Genomic DNA, 19,740 nt, shown 5'->3' on the forward strand with positions numbered 1-19,740 from the left:
TTTTTTTTTTTTTTTTTTTTTTTTTTTTTTTTTTTTTTTTTGTCGTCGTCGTCTAAGATTGTCTTTACGAACATATATGCAAAAACTTATCTCGTGCTAAGATTTCGATGTCGGTAATTTACGTGTATTGTCTTTGTCATAGGGACAAATTTTGTTTTTTACTTAAGAAATAGTAACTTTGGCAACCATTCCGTACACAGTTTAATAAATATTATTTTGGCATTTGTAATTTGAGTTTTATTCGATTTGATCTGTACTATTTTATTTATTGTATTTTCAGTTAATTACTACTATTAATTAATTTGAAATTAATTTGTATATAATTAATTAAATAATAATAATTTTCGTGCCAAACATAATTTTAAAATTTATACAAGGAAGAATAATAAAGATTATTTTAGAAAAATAAAATTATAGTAAAATAGCTTACAAGAGTCGGTCAAAAAAATTGGACCATTTAAAAGTAACAGAGATAAAATAGAATAAATTTATAATTTTAACCTTTTTTACCTTTTCATCATTCAGCCTCAATAATCCAAATTTATACCACCTTTATATAGATGTGACATATTTAAAATAATATTTCTAAATAATATAATTAATTAATAGGACCACAATATTTTTTTTTTAGAAATTAATTATTAGATATTTAAAATTCTCTTGATGTTAAATTATATATTATCAATTATTTTGTATTGATATTTCCCTAAATAATAGGTTTGTTAAAAGTTTCTATAATATATTTAAATTTAAAAAAAAAATTAAAAAATGTATTTAAATTTAAAAAGAAAAATAAAAAATATTTGTAAACTTGAAAAAATAATATTAAAATCCTTATTTTTTTTTAATAAAATTTTTAATTAATAATGGTTGAAATACGTTTGTTTTGATCCGTGACTCTAATTTGTCTTCATTCTTACTATGAATTCTTTCCATTATTACTTGGTTTTATTTTTTTAAAAAAAATAGTATATAGAAAAGGATGGAATATTTCTCCTTTTCTCTCGTTTTCAATCGAACTTTCGGGAACGTAATAATTTAGTCCTTCAACTTTCTTTTATAACAATTTAGTCCCTATATGTTCGTACTTTGTAAATTTTAGGTTTTGATTCTTCAGTTTTTATAGTGATTTGGTCTCTCTGTTCCGATTGTTGGTAGAGAGTTCCACGTATCACCGCTAATTTTTAAGTTTTTTTAGTTATTTTATTCTTACCATTTTTTTTTAAATGTAGTTTCTGTCCATTTTTGTACTCTTTGCTCCTACCACTAGCAGATATTGTCCGCTTTAGCCCGTTGCATATTGTTGTAAACTCTTCACTTAGGTGTACTAGCCCGTCTGCTTTGGCCCGTTAAGTATCGTTGTCAGCCTCACTGTTTTCAAATGCGTCTATTATGGAGAGGGTCTAGCCCTACTCCGACCAGTGCCTCGCACTGTTTGGTGACGGGCTCTTATACCATTGGTAATAACCCAAGCCCACTGCTGGATATGGTTCGCTTTGACCCGTTACATATCATCGCTAGCCCTTCACTTGGGTGTAATTACTCTTACCACTAGCAGATATTGTACGCTTTGGCACGTTACATATCGTCGTCTGCCCTTCACTTGGGTATACTAGCCCATCCGCTTTCGTCCATTAGATATCGTCGTCAGCCATTGTTTTAAAACGCGTCTATCTTGGAGAGGGTCTAGCCCTACTCCGACCAGTGGCTCGCACTGTTTGGTGACTTGCCCTAATACCATTTGTAATAACCTAAGCCCACCGCTAGTTGATATTATCCACTTTGGCCTATCATCGTCAGCCCTTCACTTGGATATAATAGCTCGTTCGCTTTGACCCATTACGTATCGTCGTCAGCCTCATTAGTGCCTCGCACCGTCCAGTGACTTGATTTTGCTACCATTTGTAACAGCTCAAGCCCACCTCTAGCAGATATTGTCCACTTTAGTCGTTACATATCACCGTCAGTCTCACGGTTTCAAAACACGTATACTACAGAGAAGTTTCCATACTCTTATAAGAAATGTTCCAACGACATGCGACGATACCCAAGTGAATTGTGGTCGTAATTAGAAAAAGAAAAATATCCAAAACATTGCCCCATCTATAAAGAGACATCAAGATCCTCATACCACTCAACCTAACCGAGAGAAAAAGATGAACAAACTCATAGCAATCACCTCTTTCTTACTCGCCATCTCTCTTATCTCTCCCACTCTCAAGGCTGACATAGCCTTGGATTTGTCCACAGCTACCAAAGCAACCTATTCAGCTTTCATAACCCAGCTCAGGAATGCTCTTCCAACCAAAGCAACAGTGTGCAACATACCCCTGCTGCCTTCCACCGCAACGGGCTTAGGCTCGTTCACATTCTTCACCATCACCAATTATAACTACGAAACCGTCGAGGTGGCTGTGAACGTATCCAACGTCTACATCGTAGCGTATCGTGCCAATGCAAAATCCTACTTTTTCGAAGACACTTCAGCTCAAGCCAGGCAGCTCTTATTTCAAAATACTCAAAAGATAACACTTCCTTTTACGGGCAATTACGACAGGCTTCAAGGCGTCGTAGGCAAATATAGAGATTCGATAGAGCTTGGAATCCCCGCCTTGAGCACTGCAGTTACCAACATGGTTTACTACAATAAACAACTGACTGCGGCGGCGCTTCTTGTGCTGATTCAGTCCACTGCTGAAGCTGCGAGGTTTAAATATATTGAGCAACAGGTTGCTCAGTATATTAGCGGTAAGTTTTATCCAAACCAAGCAGTGATAAGCTTAGAGAACAACTGGGGAGCTCTCTCCAAGCAAATCCAGATAGCAAATAGTACTGGAAGTGGACAATTCCAGAGCCCCGTTGAGCTTATAAGTCCTAATGGCACACGATTTAGGGTAACCAGTACATCATCTGGGGTTGTTCAAGGCAATATCAAGCTCCTGCTGTACTACAAACTGAGCGTTGCTGATGACAACGACAGCCCGACAAGAATGCCTGACAATATTGTTGAATATGGAGCTCATGATTCTATGTAGCTCTATGGCTTTGTTTGAATATCCACACATAAGAATGGATTGAGGCATGTTCATATGTGAATGTGCTTGATTTCATTAAATAATAAATAAGTGGGGATTTTGAAAAATTCCTTTGTAGGGTTTGTGGCTTGAGTCTCTCGAAAAATGGATCAGTATAGTTACTATAGAACAAATATATGAACATGAACTATACACTATAAAATGGTGTTGTACCCTAATGTCACGTCTAAAAATGGTTTGATATCCAATTAATGTAGTGGGAGCGGAGGTAAGATTGGTCGCACTCACATCCCAACAAACGGAAATTAAACAAAGAGACAAACATTTACGTGATTTGGAGAGAAGAAATTCTCCTACATCTACTGGCGGTAGCCAATCACTATAACTAAAGTGTTTACAAGTGTATTTCTCACATTCTCAAACTATAAAGTTTCTCCCAATTACGTATACGCAATATAAAATGACAACGAATTCACACCTCAAAAAAATGCTAGACATGTCTTTATATAGACACAGCAATACGAATTCTCATACATGAATCAAATAAACGAGAATATGAACCAAAAAAGTTATGAACTAAATGAGAGTTATGAACCACGATAAATGACAATACATGCATAGGAGATGCATGAACCTATTCTTCATGACAACTTACAACAAATTGATCGTTTTTTTTACGAGGTCATTAACAACATTCATCTAATCTACTACATCATATCGCCTCTTGACATAAAGTGGAAAAAAAAAACCATCTTTTATCCGTATCTCTCTCTAGATAAGGCAATCTTAATCCTCACCCCAGCCCAACCCAACCATCCAATTTTGTGGGTATTTATAATCTAAAAAAAACTACTAACCCTTCAAATCTTCACCGAAAGAAGTTAGGGTCATGATTGACAAGTTTGATAACTTCGTACTACCCTTTAAATGTTGATTAGGATTATGTCAACTCCTGTTCCGCTCCAACCCTGTAAATGTTGACTACCAAATCTCTAAATGGTTCTTCTTCACTCGAGTTAGCTTGTAACATATGAAATGGAGGTTGAATCAAGCCTATCCAATTTTGTAGATGAAAAATGAACGGTTGTTCAATCTTCTCAGCCATGGATCGTGTAATAGGTCCCGTTGAAACTTATGGAACACCATGATCGATGATTGATCCCTCCTTTCATTTGTTGAATAATTCAAGACGAAGGTTTAAGATGTTTGTTTATATCATATGGCTAATAGTAAATATTCATCAGTTCTTTGAGGAGTTTTAAAATAGTACAAAGGGTATGTGAGACTCTATACAGTGTATAGTCATAATGTTATTTAAAAAGGAGATATGATAGATATATATATATATAACCAACCATTTTAATGATCTAATGAACTCAAGCCTCGGGAAAGACTCTCATGGCAACATGATGATCATTGTTATCTAAACTCGACCTTTTCTTCTCCTCTTCCGAGTCGAAATTAGCAACGTTTGCTAACGTCTCGACCGCGTTCACAACATGTTCGATTCTCGACGCCGTTTCAATCAACAATGACACCAATGTAGCCAGTGGAAGCAGCTCCATTAGAGGTGGAATTGTTGCAGCTTCATGTTCTTCATTGGCTGTTTGAGTGCTTGGAAATGAAGCTATGGCAGCTTGAAGCTCTTGAACAGCAATGTTCATATCTGACACTTCCAAATCAATCTTTGTTGATTTCTTCATGGTCTTGATTACAATAGATAGCTCCTTCAAGACTTTGGAAGAAGAGGTGCTTAGTGCCTTGCATGGCTCAACTAGAAGCAATTTTAATGAGTTTGGTGCCTGCATGAACATCCAAAAACAAGTGAATTAGATCAAATATTGCATTATGAAGAGGCTATTAATTGGAGTTTTAAGCACCTTTATCTCTGAGTTTAGGCAATCATGAAGAGCCTCAATGCAATATGCACATTTGCGCATTGCTACTCCGACCTCAAGATATTTTTTCCATGGATGTCGGAACCCGAAACGCCCATGTGCTGGTTCCCATCTTGCAAAATTTGCCTGCAAATTATGAAAACAGTGTTCAGGATTGTTGAGAGCGGAATTCCACATTGGCTAATTAAAGGGCTGATCATGAGTTTATATCTCCATTAGTACGAGGCCTTTTTGAGAGTTTATGCTCAAAGTGGACAATATTATATTATTGTGGAGGTTCAAGATTTCTAACATGATATCAGAGTCATGCCCTTAATTTAGTCATGTCAATAGAAACCTTGAATATCGAACAAAGAAGTTGTGAGTCTCGAAGGGTATAGTTAAACGTGACTCAAGTGTCGAACAAAGAGTGTACTTTGTTCGAGGGGTTTAGAGGAGTCAAGCCTCGATTAAGGGGAGGCTCTATGGTGTATTTTGTTCGAGGGGAGGATTGTTGGAGAGAGTCTCACATTGGCTAGTTAATGGGATGATCATGGCTTTATAAGCAAAAAAACACTGTCTCCATTGGTATGAGACATTTTGGGGAAACCAAAAGCAAAGCCACGAGAGTTTATACTCAAAGTGGATAATATGATAGCATTGTAGAGGTTCGTGATTTCTAACAAACAACAATGGTATCTATTTGCTTACCATTGACTCCTCCGATGCCTTTGAATTGAGCACACATTTATAGCTTTGAGCTTTCGAATCATGACACTCTTGATTTTCATTTTCCATCTCGGGATCATCAACGTTCTTGAAGTATTCCGAAACACAACCTGCATTGAAAACAAAAGACGGGTTAAGTGATTAGAACCTAAACCATCGATCGAAGCACACTGAAACGAATAGTATGAATGAAGACGAAAGATATTTACCATCCAAGCCATCCGCAAGCTTATCCAAGTTGCGGAAGACAAGGCTATGAAGCTGACTGCCAGCCCACATGGGGCAGAAAAGCATGCTGACGATAATACACAGCGATGTCCCGATGGCGATGGTGGTGAGCCTGGTATGAGCAAGCTCAAACAGCTTATCGACTCGATAACTCGAGATCGAAACTAAGCAGAAGGTGAGGATGAAGATCATGGCGCCGTAGTCGAATTTTGTTTTTATTGATGGTATGAAGCGAGAGAAGGTGGTGGCTGAGGCTGCATGCATGGGAACATAGAGCCAATAAGAGAGTTAGTAATGGAATTAGTGAAAGCTTTTAGAGACCAAAAGATTGAGTCAATAATGATTACCTAAAAGAAAAAGGGAGATTCCAAGGATTATTGGTTCAAATCTATCGCCTGACTCAGCTGCCACCCAATGAACTCCAATGCCCAAACCACCAGCAAGTGAAGTCCCTATTACCCTATTTACACATTTGTAAAACGTTGCGCCTGCAAAATAGAGCAACTATCCAACGTTATAATCGACGTATTAGTAATTATGATGGGTGTTTTCGATCATGATGAAGATAATTTATACGCTTTGGCTCGTTACGTATCGCTGTCAGTCTCACTGTTTTAAAACGCGTCTATTAGAAAGAGGTTTCCACACCCTTATAAGGAATGCTTCGTTTCTCTCTCCAACTGATGTGAGATCTCACAATCTAACCCTCTTAGGGGCCCAACGTTCTCTCTGGCACACCGCCCAATGTCTGGCTTTGATACCATTTGTAATAGCTCAGGCCCTCCGCTAGCAGATACTGTCTACTTTGACCCGTTACGTATCGTCATTAGCCTCACGGTTTTAAAACACGTCTACTAGGGAGAGGTTTCCACACCCTTATAAGGAATGCTTCGTTTCTCTCTCCAACTAATGTGGGATCTACAATCCACCCCCATGGAGATCCAACGTCCTTGCTAGTATACCGCCCGATGTCTGGCTCTGATACCATTTGTAATAGCCCAATCTCACCGCTAGCAGATATTGTCCACTTCGGCTTGTTATGTATCATCGTCAACCTCACAGTTTTAAAACGCGTCTATAGGAAGAGATTTCCACACCCATATAAAGAATGTTTCGTTCCCCTCTCCAACTGATGTGGGATCTCACAATCCACCCCTCTTGAGGGACCAGCGTCCTCGTTGGCACATCACCCATTGTCCAGCTCTGATACCATTTGTAACAACCAAATTCCACCGCTAACAAATATCATCCACTTTTTGACCCATTACGTATAACGGTCAGCTCATATCTACTAGGGAGAGATTTCCACACCCATATAAGAAACGTTTCATTCCCTCTCCAACCGACGTGGGATCTCAAAGTAACAAAAAAAAAAAAAAAAATTGATAAGCTTATAAAGAACAAAAGGGGATTTGAAGAACTAACCCACAGTGGATTCAAAAGTGACAACAACAGTCATAATAGCCCACATAGCATTCCCTCCAATCCCTTCGTACAAAGGTCTCATATAGTAAAAGACAGACACAATGGAGAGAGCCAACCCCACTTTAAGGCCATGAACAGCCTTCTTTGGCTCAGAGTTAGCTATGCCCCAAGCCTTTTCCAAGAACATCCAACCCTTCACAAACAATCCCCAAACAAAGCCCTTCACCCCCATCACCATTCTGCCCACAAATGAGCCCTCTGGCCTCAGAACCTCCGTTGCTCCATCACCCACATTCACCCGCCACTCCAAGCTTCCTCCTGATGCCATTGCTGAACACAATAACAACAACTTTGGCCACTTTTCTTAGCCTCCCTCTTGGACCTCACCACAAACCTTATATGCATACATAAATAGTCACTTCAACTCTTACCTTTCTTTCCAAAAGCCTATGAATTGGAAGTTAGGACATTGGAGAATAAAAAATTTGTATCCAAAACTTTGTTATAAATGGTGGGTTTGATGCACAATTTGGAGTAGTAGTAATACACTTAGTGGGTTATGTGGTGGCAATGGAAACAGAGAAAAACCCATTAACTCTAAAGGAAATTGAATATATTGTGATGAACAATGATTGACAAATGGAGATTTTGGGGTTTAGATTTGTAATATCAAGAGATGATTTGTTTGGTTTTTGTTTAAATTATTGCCTAAATGCCTAACTTTTCTATCCATGCTTAAATTAAGGTTAACTTGCACGCTTGGGTTTGCCTGTCACCCACCTAAATTTTAAAGGGTTTTATTAGGTCCCAATAAGGGTATTATCATCCAAATTTTTAATATCATGATTATCGTTCTTAGATGTCTTCTCGTTATTCATTTTTTACCTTTGTATGGACGTTGTTCGTACTGATTTTATCGTATGTTGTGCGTTGTTAATAGAAGACGGAATAAAATATCATTTATCTATCTAATGGAAGTAAGGAGATTAAAAATGTAGAACGATACTATTAGTGAAATGAACTTTGCGTTAAAAAAATAGTATCTTGCACGTGCTATAATACCCTGTACGTAGGTAACAGTCCAAGCTCATTGCTAGTAGATATTGTCCGTTTTGACTCGTTATGTATCATTGTTAGCCTCATGGTTTTAGACACGTCTACTAGGGAGAGGTTTCCACACCCATATATGGAATGTTTTGTTTATCTCTCCAACCCATGTGGGATCTCACAAACCACACCCGTTTGGAAGCCCAGTATCCTCACTGGCACACTGATCAGTTTTTGGCTCTAATACCATTTGTAACACACCACTAGTAGATATCGTCTGCTTTTTGGCCTGTTACGTATCGCCGTTAGTCTCACGATTCTAAAATGGATCTACAAGGGAGAAGTTTTCACACCCTTATACTTTCTAACTCACGTGTGATCTCCCAATCCACCCTGCTTGGGGGCCTAACGTCCTCATTGACACTCCGCCTGGTATTTGGCTCTAATATTATTTGTAGCACACTACTAGTAGATATCGTCTGTTTTGACCCATTACGTATTGTTGTCAGCCTCACGATTCTAAAACGCAAGGGAAAGGTTTTCACACCCTTATAAGCTTCGTTTCCCTCTCCAACCCATGTGGGATCTAACAATTTACACCCGTTTGGAAGCCTAGTGTCCTCACTAGCACACCGGCCAGTGTTTGGCTCTAATACCATTGTAACAGTCCAAGCCCACCACTAATAGATATTATCCGTTTTGGCCCGATACATATCGCTGTTAGTCTCATGGTTCTAAAACGTGTCTACTAGGGAGAAATTTTCACACCCTTATAAGGGATACTTCGTTTCTCTCTCCAACTCATGTGAGATCTCACAATCCACCCCGCTTTGAGGTCCAACATCCTCACTGTTTGGCCCTAATACCATTTGTAACAGTCCAAGCCTACCGCTAACAAATATTGTTCGTTTTGGCTCATTACATATCACCATCTGTCTCACAGTTCAGAAACGCATCTACTAGGGAAAAACTTTCACACCCTTATTAAGAAATGTTTGATTTCCTTCTCCAACCCATGTGGGATATCGTTGATCGTCAGATATTTGTTTAATGGGTATATTACATCGTTCATTTAACTCGTATTAGCTATGACATGTGGTTGCATGGGTGAAAAATTAAAGGTGATTAGGTGATGAGAATTAGGTCATGAATGATCTTTAACTGATTTTAATGGGTAATGGGTAATGGGTATTAGTAGTAGTAGTTGATGATTAGATTGAAGAAAGTGAAGTGAAAGCACTTTGATGATGCCACTTTCTTGGGTGAATAATGTTCCTTAAAAGTATAAGCACTTTGAAAAGAGACCTCAACTATCACATTATAAATTATTTCAGATATGTTGCCTCAATTACCACTTACAATCCTCTCTCTTTTTTCCCTTTCTTTAATGCTTTGTAGTAATCACTCACCCACGTACTAGGGCTTATAAGAGCTCGAAAAGGTCGAGCCGAGGAGTCCCACATCGGCTATTAAAAAGTTGATCATGGGTTTATAAGCACGGTCGCAAAGGGTTCACGCACCGACCTTGTGTCGAATTTGGTTGAGCGTTGTTGCTGGCGCCACCACGAGGAGGAAGAAACGCTAGAGGAAACTCACACACCGTTGAAGAAGGGACATGTTGCTCGTACGTGTTGTCACCGGAGAAGGACATGAACACGCAACGGTGGGACTGTCGGCGGCTACTTTACGGTCGTGTTTCTAATTCTTTTTTAGTAAAACAAGAAACATAAATACTCATCAAAACAACCTTAATAAACAAATTTGTAATCTAATTGGATATTGTCCGTTACTTATAGCTGTCAGTTTCATAATTCTAAAACATGTTCGGGTCCACTTCATGCTCTTATAGGTAGTGTTTAGTTTTTCTCTTATGAAATCAAAAGTTTATAGCAAAAAATAATATAAAGTTTTAGGTATAAATCAAATCAAATTAGACATTTTATTAAGTGTATATCGTACATCAAATATTCGGGTCCACTTCATAATCCAACGACATCGACAAGCCAAAAAAATAAAGAATTATTTGGTGACGTGGGCCGACCACAAAAATATCACACAATGAACATCAGCATTTGAACTCCGAGTTAGGTGATACCTAACGTTCATCTTAAAATATATGAAAGTTTGAACACCACGAGTTTGGATTCTGTGATTTTCTCCATTAAAAATAATAAAAGGGTTGGATAGTATATTATAATATTCATGTTAGGTTTGTTCGAGTCTGATTAATAATAGTTGTCATGTTATTCGGAATCATACCTTTGAGAGTTTCGAGCTATAATATTAACAGACATAACGTGCTAAGAGAACAAATATGATATATATATTCTTATAATAGTATGATATTTTCTATTTCAAATTTAGGAGAGTCTATGACTTAGACAGGCGATATTTCGGTATGAAATTAGACATACGAATGATTAACATAAGACTTAAGAACGATTTATGAGCTTACAATCTTGCTAGTTACCGAGTAATTTTTTTGTATACTCATGCTACTCTTTTTTTTTTTTTTTCTTCTAATGGAACTTGAACTTGTTGTCGAGACAAGTGCATATACGAGCTATGAGGTTACGAAAATCTAAATAGATCCGAACATGCATGATTTTAGACTCCTCATGTCTAAAACCAAGAGATCTCACGTCGGTTAGAAAGGAGAACGAAACATTCCTTAATAAGAGTGTGGAAACCTCTTCCTAACAAATGTGTTTTAAAACCGTTAGGCTGTGGGCCAAAACAGACAATATCTACTAGCGGTGGGCTATTACATTGGTATCATAGCCAGCCATTGGACAGTCAGCGAGAACGTTAGGGGGGTGGATTGAGAGATCTCAAATCAATTGAAGAGGAGAACGAGCATTTCTTATAAGAGTGTGAAAATCTCTCCTTAACAAACGCGTTTTAAAACCGTAAGGTCGAGAACGTACACCAATTCTTATAACCACTCATAGTACTCGAAATCTTAGAGTATTGGTCGAGATTACAACAAAGAACGAGCTCGTGAATTCTATTACGATTTAAGGTTGAGTAAAGTGGCATGTCCATCCCTTCCAATTAGGATCATGAATCCAGAACATTTTGCACCCGACATTCTTGATACGAATAGTTCCATCATTCCAGGAAAAATTTCATGGACAAGGGAAGGATGTTCAAGATCTGTTCCAGAGAATTGCAAATAACGACCAATATGTCTGCACGTGGCGAAAACAGTAGGCTTCATGGTCAGCATCATAGATGGGCTCGAACAACGTGCACGACTAACTTGATCGGTTCTCGTCCTTCTGAGTGGAAGCTGCAACAATGTAGTAGGAGTCGGGCGACTGCCAGACCCAGTATTTGTTGTTGTAACTGCATCTTATGTGGACGAGTTTCGGGTTGGATTCGAAAACCTCAAATTCGAGCTTTAAATATGAACTCAATGCACAAGCCATTTTATATGACAAGAACAATGAGACGTCGGGTTGGGTTCGTTTACGGTTTGATGATATTTTCAACCGAACCCAAAATATCGGATCGATAATTTACTATGAGTTGCATGGCTATGAAAAAGGGGTTCGAAAGTTAATGATAGTTCGTAGAAGAAACTTGAAAAACGAAAAGGAATGAAAAAAAAGTAGCTTTCATAAGAAGAAAAGGACACGACAATAATTATGATGTGGGTTAGACAATATCGTTCATAGGATCCTATACATGTGAGCTGAGTTAGACAACATCGTTCATAGGATCATATGCATGTGAGCTAAGTTAAGACATATGTTATCAATCACGTACCTTTCTCATTTACTCATTTGAGTATTTATAGTCCAAAAGATATATTCTATGAAACGATGTTCGGAAGAACACATAAGCTTGGATGATAAAAGCTGAAAAAGCTTAGTGATTTGCAGCTTTTCCAAACAATAACCAACCTTTCTCTTTTACTTTGGAAGACTTTTGTTCTCTCACCGTTTCTCGTTAAATCAAAAATAAAATTACGATAGCTTATGTTCAAAGGGAATAATATCTCATACCATTACAAAGAGTCGTGGTTGTTTGAGGTCCCTAGAGAAAGAGTCGAACCTCGATAAAGGGGAGACTCTATAGGTATAGTTTGTTCGAGAAAAGAATTATTGGGACGTAAAATCATTATAAGACCACGAGGGAAAAAATCAATCAGAACTAGGTACCATCCTCAAATGATACCTTAATAATACTCAAATGAACGTTTATTCGAAATATCTGGATTAGGAAATTAACTCATGGATCGATTTTCAGTGAACGTATCTGAGCGAGCAATGAAGACCAGTGACATCTCGAGACTCGAGATAGTATCACAAAGCATCAAAGGGATATATATGGGCGAACGGAACTTAATTTCTATATATATTTTTTCGATAAATTTTAAGAATCATAAGATACATAATTATTTTAATAAATATAAATATAATTTAATATGATTAATTTTTTGGTTTTTTTTTTTTTTAATGGTTCAATAAGAAGCGACAAGGACAGGAACAGCTCACGAACAAGGAAGTTTCTTCATCTATAACCGATCCACCTCGACATTTCTGTCTGTCGTGTCGACCCATCCGAAATTGGGTCTGAAAAAGGAAGGGAAAAGAAAAAACCCCTTCGATTTTTAACTAATTTCTCGTTTTCTTATTAATAAATTTCCCTTCTCTCAATTTCTCCGATCTCAAAACCGCCCATTTGAGCCCTCCGATCAACAATTTTCAATCATTTTTCCGATCATTCTTCAGATTCCGTCAAGCCGGCGATATTAATGGCGGAATCATCTGACCCATCAAAACCCATCAATGGATTCTGATGTTCTTCCGATTGTCGGAGCGGAATCATTAATCATTCCAAGTCGGAGAGGCTTATTATTTTCCGAAAATGGAGTTGGATGGCCTCGAACGCGCGCCGCCGTCCATGGACGTGATGAACGAGGAGGACAAGACCCTTCAATGTCACTGTCAGTTTCCGTCGATTTCCAAGCCTCGGATCAGCAATAACGACAATCCGACCACTACAAGTGTCCACGAGCTGCTGGAATGTCCTGTCTGCACTAATTCTATGTATCCTCCAATTCATCAGGTTCCTTCAAGTTCGTTGCTGTTTTTGTTTCAATTCGTTTGGTGTTTGTGGTTTCTGATCTGTTTGATTATGCTGAAGCTGTGGGTTTGTTGTTTCAGAAATGTTCTGTTTAATGAGGCCTTTGGTTCATGAAATGAGTATCAATTGTTTGGTTAAACCCTTGCTGTTGCATATACTCATTTGCAAAATGAATAGCTTTTTTTGTTGTTTAGAGACAATTGTTGCTGTGCTTTAGCTTGTTATGTATCCTCGTCAGCCTCACGGTTTTAAAATCCGTCTACTAGAGAGAGATTTCCACACCCTCCATTGGGGAAGTGGGGTTCCTCTGTGTGACCTTGTGTAACAAGCCTAGCAGATATTGTTCACTTTGGCTTGTTATGTATCGTCGTTAGTCTCACGGTTGTAAAATCCATCAACTAGAGAGAGATTTCCACACCCTCCATTGGGGAAGGGGGGCTCCTCTTTGTGACCTCGTGTAACAAGCCTAGCAGATATTGTTCGCTTTGACTTGTTATGTATCGTCGTCAGTCTCACGGTTTTAAAATTTGTCTACTTGGGAGAGATTTACACACCCTTGTGAAGATACGTAACGGGTCAAAATGGACCATATCAACTAGCGGTAGGCTTGGGCGGTTACAAATGGTATCAAAGTCAGACACCAAGCTGTTTGTTAGTGAGGATAATGAACCGTCAAGAGGAATGGATTGTGAGATCCCACGATGGTTAGAGAGGGGAACGAAACATTCCTTAAAGGGTGTGGAAACCTCTCCCTGGGCAAACACGTTTTAAGGTCGTGAGGTTGATAGCGATACGTAACGAGTCAAAGCAAACAAGATTTGTGAGCAGTGAACTTGGACTATAAGAGGATGTTTTTTATAACCAGGATTTTATTATTGAGAACTCGGATTCTACCTTGAGATCTGTGGCTTCATCAAATGAGAAGATATTGCTGAATGTTGTGAACTTATTGTTTTGTTTGTGCAGTGTCCCAATGGACATACCCTCTGTTCTTCGTGTAAAACGAAGGTAGACAACCGTTGCCCGACGTGCAGACAAGAGCTCGGTGATATTAGATGTCTAGCATTAGAAAAAATAGCCGAATCGCTTAAACTGGCTTGTAAATTCTGCACGTTCGGGTGCTCGGAGATATTGCCGTACTATAGTAAACTAAAACATGAATCTGCCTGTTACTTCAGACCATATACCTGCCCTTATGCTGGATCAGACTGCCCAATTGATGGGGAGATTCCTTTCCTTGTTTCTCATCTTCGAGATGATCACAAAGTCGATATGCATTCTGGATGCACGTTTAATCATCGTTACGTAAAGGCTAATCCATGCGAAGTTGAAAACGCTATATGGATGTTAACTGTGAGTATCTGTTGAACGATTTCACGAGACGATATCCAAGATCACGTCTTACTTCTTACGCGAGCTTCTGTTGATGGCTCTTATTTCACCTTTGTGCAGGTCTTCCACTGTTTTGACCAGTATTTCTGTCTTCATTTTGAAGCCTTTCAGCTTGGTATGGCACCAGTTTACATGGTGTTTCTCCGATTCATGGGCGACGAAACAGACGCCCGAAACTACAGTTACAGCCTCGAGGCCGGTGGGAATGGGAGGAAGCTAACGTGGGAAGGCAACCCTCGAAGCATTCGGGACAACCACAAGAAAGTCCGAGACAGCCACGATGGCCTCATTATACATCGAAACATGGCACTGTTCTTCTCGGGCGGGGAAAGGAAAGAGCTGAAGTTGCGGATCATGGGACGGATTTGGAAAGAACAAAATAAGCAGTGATATTGTTGTTGAATCAGCTCATAAGTCTTTGCCAATCCTAATAAACAGTGTACACAAAGGTCTTGAAACCATCTTCGACTCCAACTTCTTGTAATTGGGAATAGCTTACAACATTAAACATTGAAGCTTGTTTTGAAAACTGTGTTCTTAGTTGTTCTTTTTCCAATAAGAAAAAAAGAGCAGAAAAGACAAACAGGATGAACCTTCTAAACATCATAGGATCATTGTTTTTGGAGCATTAATTATAACAAGAAAAGAAAACCTTAAAAACATCGAATGATACTAAACTCTTGAAGTATAGCTAAAATCTGCTATACCAACTTGGACATCTCACCTAGGACGGGGAAGGGAACATCTCGGCTATAATTCTCGTTCCTCTTTAGCTAAGAAGAAAAATCTCTGTTCGCTCTCTCTTCTATTCCCTATTTTTCGTTTAAAATGAATTTTCACGGACCTCTATTCTTTGTCCCTCTATTCAACTATAAAGAGAAATTCCCTATTTTTCGTTTAAAATGAATTTTCACGGACCTCTATTCTTTGTCCCTCTATTCAACTATAAAGAGAAATCTCTTCTAACTCACTCTCTTTCATTCCTTGTTTTCTAGTTCGAGTCCACACGAACCTCTATTCCCAATTTGTGATGTCCCACATTGGTTGGAGAGGAAAACAAACCACAAGGGTATAGAATGAACTTCTATTCCCAATTTGTGAGGTCCCACATTGGTTGCCACTATTTATAATAAGAGTGTGAAAACCTTCCCCTACCCCAGCAGAAGCGTTTTAAAGCCTTGAGGGGAAGCCCGCCGAGAGCCCAAAGAGGACAATATCTGCTAGCAGTGAATCTGGGTCGTTACACAATCCCCCTATTCCATTCTCCCATTAAGAATGAATTCCCTTACACAATCCCCCTATTCCATTCTCCCATTAAGAATGAATTCCCTTACACAATCCCCCTATTCCATTCTCCCATTAAGAATGAATTCCCACATACGCCTATCCCCACATGCCCCTATCTAGCTAAAGAATAGAAATCTCTTCTAGCTCTCTCTTCCCTTCCCTATTGACGTAGATAGAAGCCTTGCAACAGGTTCACAAGGTTGTCGACATACACCATTTCAATCATTCAAATGGTGAAACAGAGTTGTTAATAATTCATATGATGAAACAAGCAATACAGCACGAAGAGACATTGAAGGGAATATTAAAAAAAAAAAAAAAAAAAATGATAAGATATTTATTGAACTCCCAAGGGAAAAGAGCTTAGGAAGGCATACAAAGCAGAAAATATAATGACGGCCACATTCCAAACAATCGCCATTGACAAAGCCGCAGACAATCCTTCTAAGCAGCCAAAACAAAGAAGAGGAAACAGAACAGAAAACAGTCCTGTCGGTCGTTGGTACATAGTAATAATATTTCATTAACATCATATGTGCATTATCCACATATTGTAAAATTAATTACACCTATTATTAGTTGTTACTAAAATGGTCCTTTTTTTTATAACCTTCCCCGTCAGGACAATGAAGCAGCAATCAGATCCAGGCGGTGATCTATTATTTCATATACAGTTTCAAGGAATGCTGCTTCACTTGTACCAGGAAGCAAAGAATCCATTGCTTCTTCCACGCACTCCTCGATCACGGATTTCTTTGTCAAGTTTTCTCGACACATTATGTTACCGATCTCGAATGGCGTGAGCCCTCTCTTTGCCCCTTTCTTCAAAAGCATGGTCGAGATGCGAAGCGTACGAGCACATTCAAGAGGCAGCTCCCATCCATGGAACTTCAGAAGGCCAATATCTTCCTCTGCGTCCAGTGATTGTATGTAGTCTAATGTCTCTGCATCATATGGTTGCTGGGCTTGTGGCCAATACAGCCACTCAAATGTACAATCTTCAAACTGCAACACCACAACACAAACAAACAGTTCAATTCATATGCAATGCACAGTTTACGAGCTACGAGTCGAGAAACCTTACACTTGTTGGCAAGCAGTATCCATGGTCGATCGGAATAAGCACAGTTCGACCCCCTTCTCTTTCTTTTCCCAATAGAATGTTTCCAGCATGTCTATCTGCATTTGCCAATCTGATATCTAAAACAGAGATTTTATGCACCTCTTTAGTAGGGAATGCCCCAGCACCAAAATCCTCACAACTACCATTATTTTCCATGAACATCTGCAGGGAACCGATTTTAATCGATTTCTCACTACGATGGCTCTGGCTGAACCCGTCGTGAAAGCACTTGACGAATACTGTAGGAGGAACACCAGCAAAGCCATTATCGTTGCCGAACATTGAACGGTGTCCACTTACTGGATGATCTAAAATGTAAGCTGCAACTTCTCTGAATGCTCCTTCTCCAACTCGGGTTCCTTTCTTTAGCCCTTCGCCATCTAACGACAATGGAAGCCCTCGCGGATTGTTCACAGCCATTGGCTCCTCATCAATTGGCTTAAAAACTGACACATACTTCTTTCCTGATGAGTCTAACATTAGATACGCTCCGCCAGTTCCCTCCAAGGACCTAACTGGAAAATGCCCATGGTCTAAACCATCTATAGTCGAGTTCAGCATATCCCAGATCGGTATTGGTATTTCGATCTTCGGGTTAACGACAATGGGCTCCATGAAGCTACCTCCATTAGGAGAAGGCCTTCTTGGTGCAATTTTTTTGTCATATTCATAGTTTGTCGTATAAACTTTCGTATCCTCATTGTATTTCTTCTTCTGATCACTTCCCCTGGAAAACTCAGATTTACATTGTTCTTTGAAATTCGATGCCACAATAGAGAGCTCAAAGTTCTTATCAACAGGTCGGCCACGAACTTTCGCAGACTTCCGAACAAACAAATGTATGACTGCATCCTTCCTATTACAAATATCAGCTACAAGGCTATGATCATCTAGAGCTCTTCCACCACACACTACTTCATGCTCATCAGTGTCCACAAATTCCTTTACCTTCTTACCGATTTTCTCTTTTACATAAGAGATATCTCTATCGCGCTCGACATGGAAGGTAAACTCCTTCCCACAATAAGTCTTCACATTAATGACCTGAAGATCAGAGAGCCTCAGCACCAAATGCAACACATTACCATCAGTAACACCATAATCCCGAACTAACGAACGATTTCGAGACAATTCTCGACCTCCACAAACTAACTTTTGTTTCTTCACCACAAATCCTTTGCAGGATTGGATCCTTAACTTCACAGATTCAATTGATTCCGATGCAAAGATGGGCATAGGACTCATAGAGCCCGAAACAGAAACGTATATCCAAATGGATTCATCAGATTCCAAAACCGATGGAGCAATTAAGCGATTAGGGGAAAATAAGTGGTCATTCTGAACAGGACAAAGAGCAATAACACCCATAGACGACATTTTCAACGAGGACGAAAATGAAACAGCCAAATTAGTGGTTCGGTATTCAAAGAACAAAGGATCCAAGAAATTACATTAAAAGAATTCACAGTTCAAGATTCAGCGACCATCACCAGCACAGTAAGATGATGAAATGAAAAAATCGACCACTCAAAAGAAAAAGAAAACAAGCACTCAAAAGAAAAATCGACGACTAGCGATCCATTCCCGCCTAAAATGGATCAAGAAATACAAAATTACCAATCCACTACACAGAATCCAAGGGAAATGATGAAACTCCGCACGAACCCTGAGAGAGGCTTCGGGGAACTGTAGCCTTGACGACAACAAATCAGGGCGATTGATCCGAGGAGCAGAAGAAGAAATCTATGGGAGATTTAAGGTGGAAAAAAAAGGGGATTGGATTCTAACCGAGCAGGAAGAACCAAAGGGGAAATGGAGAAATCGGGATGTTTAAATTTCAGAATCCAAATATAGAAAATTGGCAACGCGGAAGAAACTGATGCAGAAAAATTAGGGAACAGATGAGACTTAGTGGAACACCAGGACTGAAGGCGATCGAAGATGAAGCCGCGGGTACACATCGGAGATTTATACGCGCCGCGTCGGAATATTGACTTTTTGACTTTTTCAGTTTTTTTTTTTCTTTTTTCTCTTTAATTCTCTCCATAATTAATATATATAATTTATTCTAAAACTTCATTAGTTTTTTTTATTTGCTTGTAAGGTAACTAAAAAAAAACCAAGTCATTCTCTTTTTTAAAAAATTAATTATTGTGTTATTTACAATATTTCGATATTAATATATTTTCTGCCCGTCAAGCGAACATTATTAACATGAAACATCATTTAATATCATCGTATTTAATTTTAAAATATAAAATGTCTAATTAATTATCGAATTTGATAATTACCCTTCAAAATTTTTATAATTCGAGAATATTATAATATTTAATTTTTAAAATATAAAATGCCTAATTAATTATTGAATTTTTATAATTTTATTAAATTTATTTATTGGATAATTATTAAATGAAGGTTAAAACCCAAAATGGAAGGTATATTTATTAATGAATAAAAAATAAAATAAATTTTAATTGTTTAAAATGGATTTGATAATTTAATT

General features: G+C 38.4%; 4 protein-coding genes across 4 annotated transcripts; 2 read left to right on the forward strand and 2 right to left on the reverse strand.

The window, feature by feature from the left end:
- The first annotated feature begins 2,118 nt into the window (after positions 1-2,118).
- On the forward strand, positions 2,119-3,142 carry LOC111461188 (type I ribosome-inactivating protein trichoanguina-like). Its single transcript, XM_023104692.1, has one exon. The coding sequence runs from the start codon at positions 2,157-2,159 to the stop codon at positions 3,033-3,035; it is 879 nt and encodes a 292-aa protein (XP_022960460.1). The 5' UTR covers positions 2,119-2,156; the 3' UTR covers positions 3,036-3,142.
- Positions 3,143-4,292: 1,150 nt separating this feature from the next.
- On the reverse strand, positions 4,293-7,754 carry LOC111461009 (aluminum-activated malate transporter 10). Its single transcript, XM_023104432.1, has 6 exons — positions 7,295-7,754; positions 6,217-6,357; positions 5,851-6,123; positions 5,624-5,751; positions 4,916-5,059; positions 4,293-4,837 (listed from the first exon to the last, which is right to left on the reverse strand). Exons 1-6 carry the CDS (start codon positions 7,620-7,622, stop codon positions 4,412-4,414), a joined length of 1,440 nt encoding a protein of 479 aa, XP_022960200.1. The 5' UTR covers positions 7,623-7,754; the 3' UTR covers positions 4,293-4,411.
- A 5,122-nt stretch (positions 7,755-12,876) lies between these two features.
- LOC111461228 (E3 ubiquitin-protein ligase SINAT3-like) lies at positions 12,877-15,356 on the forward strand. The gene is made up of 3 exons (XM_023104746.1): positions 12,877-13,417; positions 14,402-14,788; positions 14,888-15,356. Exons 1-3 carry the CDS (start codon positions 13,217-13,219, stop codon positions 15,215-15,217), a joined length of 918 nt encoding a protein of 305 aa, XP_022960514.1. The 5' UTR covers positions 12,877-13,216; the 3' UTR covers positions 15,218-15,356.
- A 1,146-nt stretch (positions 15,357-16,502) lies between these two features.
- On the reverse strand, positions 16,503-19,244 carry LOC111460605 (phosphatidylinositol 4-kinase gamma 4-like). The gene is made up of 2 exons (XM_023103804.1): positions 17,199-19,244; positions 16,503-17,119 (listed from the first exon to the last, which is right to left on the reverse strand). Exons 1-2 carry the CDS (start codon positions 18,612-18,614, stop codon positions 16,733-16,735), a joined length of 1,803 nt encoding a protein of 600 aa, XP_022959572.1. The 5' UTR covers positions 18,615-19,244; the 3' UTR covers positions 16,503-16,732.
- Positions 19,245-19,740: the final 496 nt, after the last annotated feature.

The sequence above is a fragment of the Cucurbita moschata genome, unplaced genomic scaffold, assembly GCF_002738365.1.
Source record: "Cucurbita moschata cultivar Rifu unplaced genomic scaffold, Cmos_1.0 Cmo_Scf00024, whole genome shotgun sequence".
In the NCBI taxonomy this organism is placed as follows: domain Eukaryota; kingdom Viridiplantae; phylum Streptophyta; class Magnoliopsida; order Cucurbitales; family Cucurbitaceae; genus Cucurbita; species Cucurbita moschata.

What these genes read in the sequence shown, in the direction of transcription:
- LOC111461228 (XM_023104746.1), top strand. Translation starts at nt 13,217, where the DNA reads ATGGAGTTGGATGGCCTCGAACGCGCGCCGCCGTCCATGGACGTGATG. An exon ending in TGTATCCTCCAATTCATCAG is followed by an intron (nt 13,418 to 14,401) that starts GTTCCTTCAAGT and finishes TTGTTTGTGCAG; the next exon opens with TGTCCCAATGGACATACCCT. An exon ending in ACGCTATATGGATGTTAACT is followed by an intron (nt 14,789 to 14,887) that starts GTGAGTATCTGT and finishes ACCTTTGTGCAG; the next exon opens with GTCTTCCACTGTTTTGACCA.
- LOC111461188 (XM_023104692.1), top strand. Translation starts at nt 2,157, where the DNA reads ATGAACAAACTCATAGCAATCACCTCTTTCTTACTCGCCATCTCTCTT.
- LOC111460605 (XM_023103804.1), bottom strand. Translation starts at nt 18,614, where the DNA reads ATGTCGTCTATGGGTGTTATTGCTCTTTGTCCTGTTCAGAATGACCAC. An exon ending in GATACTGCTTGCCAACAAGT is followed by an intron (nt 17,120 to 17,198) that starts GTAAGGTTTCTC and finishes GTGGTGTTGCAG; the next exon opens with TTTGAAGATTGTACATTTGA.
- LOC111461009 (XM_023104432.1), bottom strand. Translation starts at nt 7,622, where the DNA reads ATGGCATCAGGAGGAAGCTTGGAGTGGCGGGTGAATGTGGGTGATGGA. An exon ending in GCTTGCGGATGGCTTGGATG is followed by an intron (nt 5,752 to 5,850) that starts GTAAATATCTTT and finishes TTTTCAATGCAG; the next exon opens with GTTGTGTTTCGGAATACTTC. An exon ending in GCCTAAACTCAGAGATAAAG is followed by an intron (nt 4,838 to 4,915) that starts GTGCTTAAAACT and finishes ATGTTCATGCAG; the next exon opens with GCACCAAACTCATTAAAATT.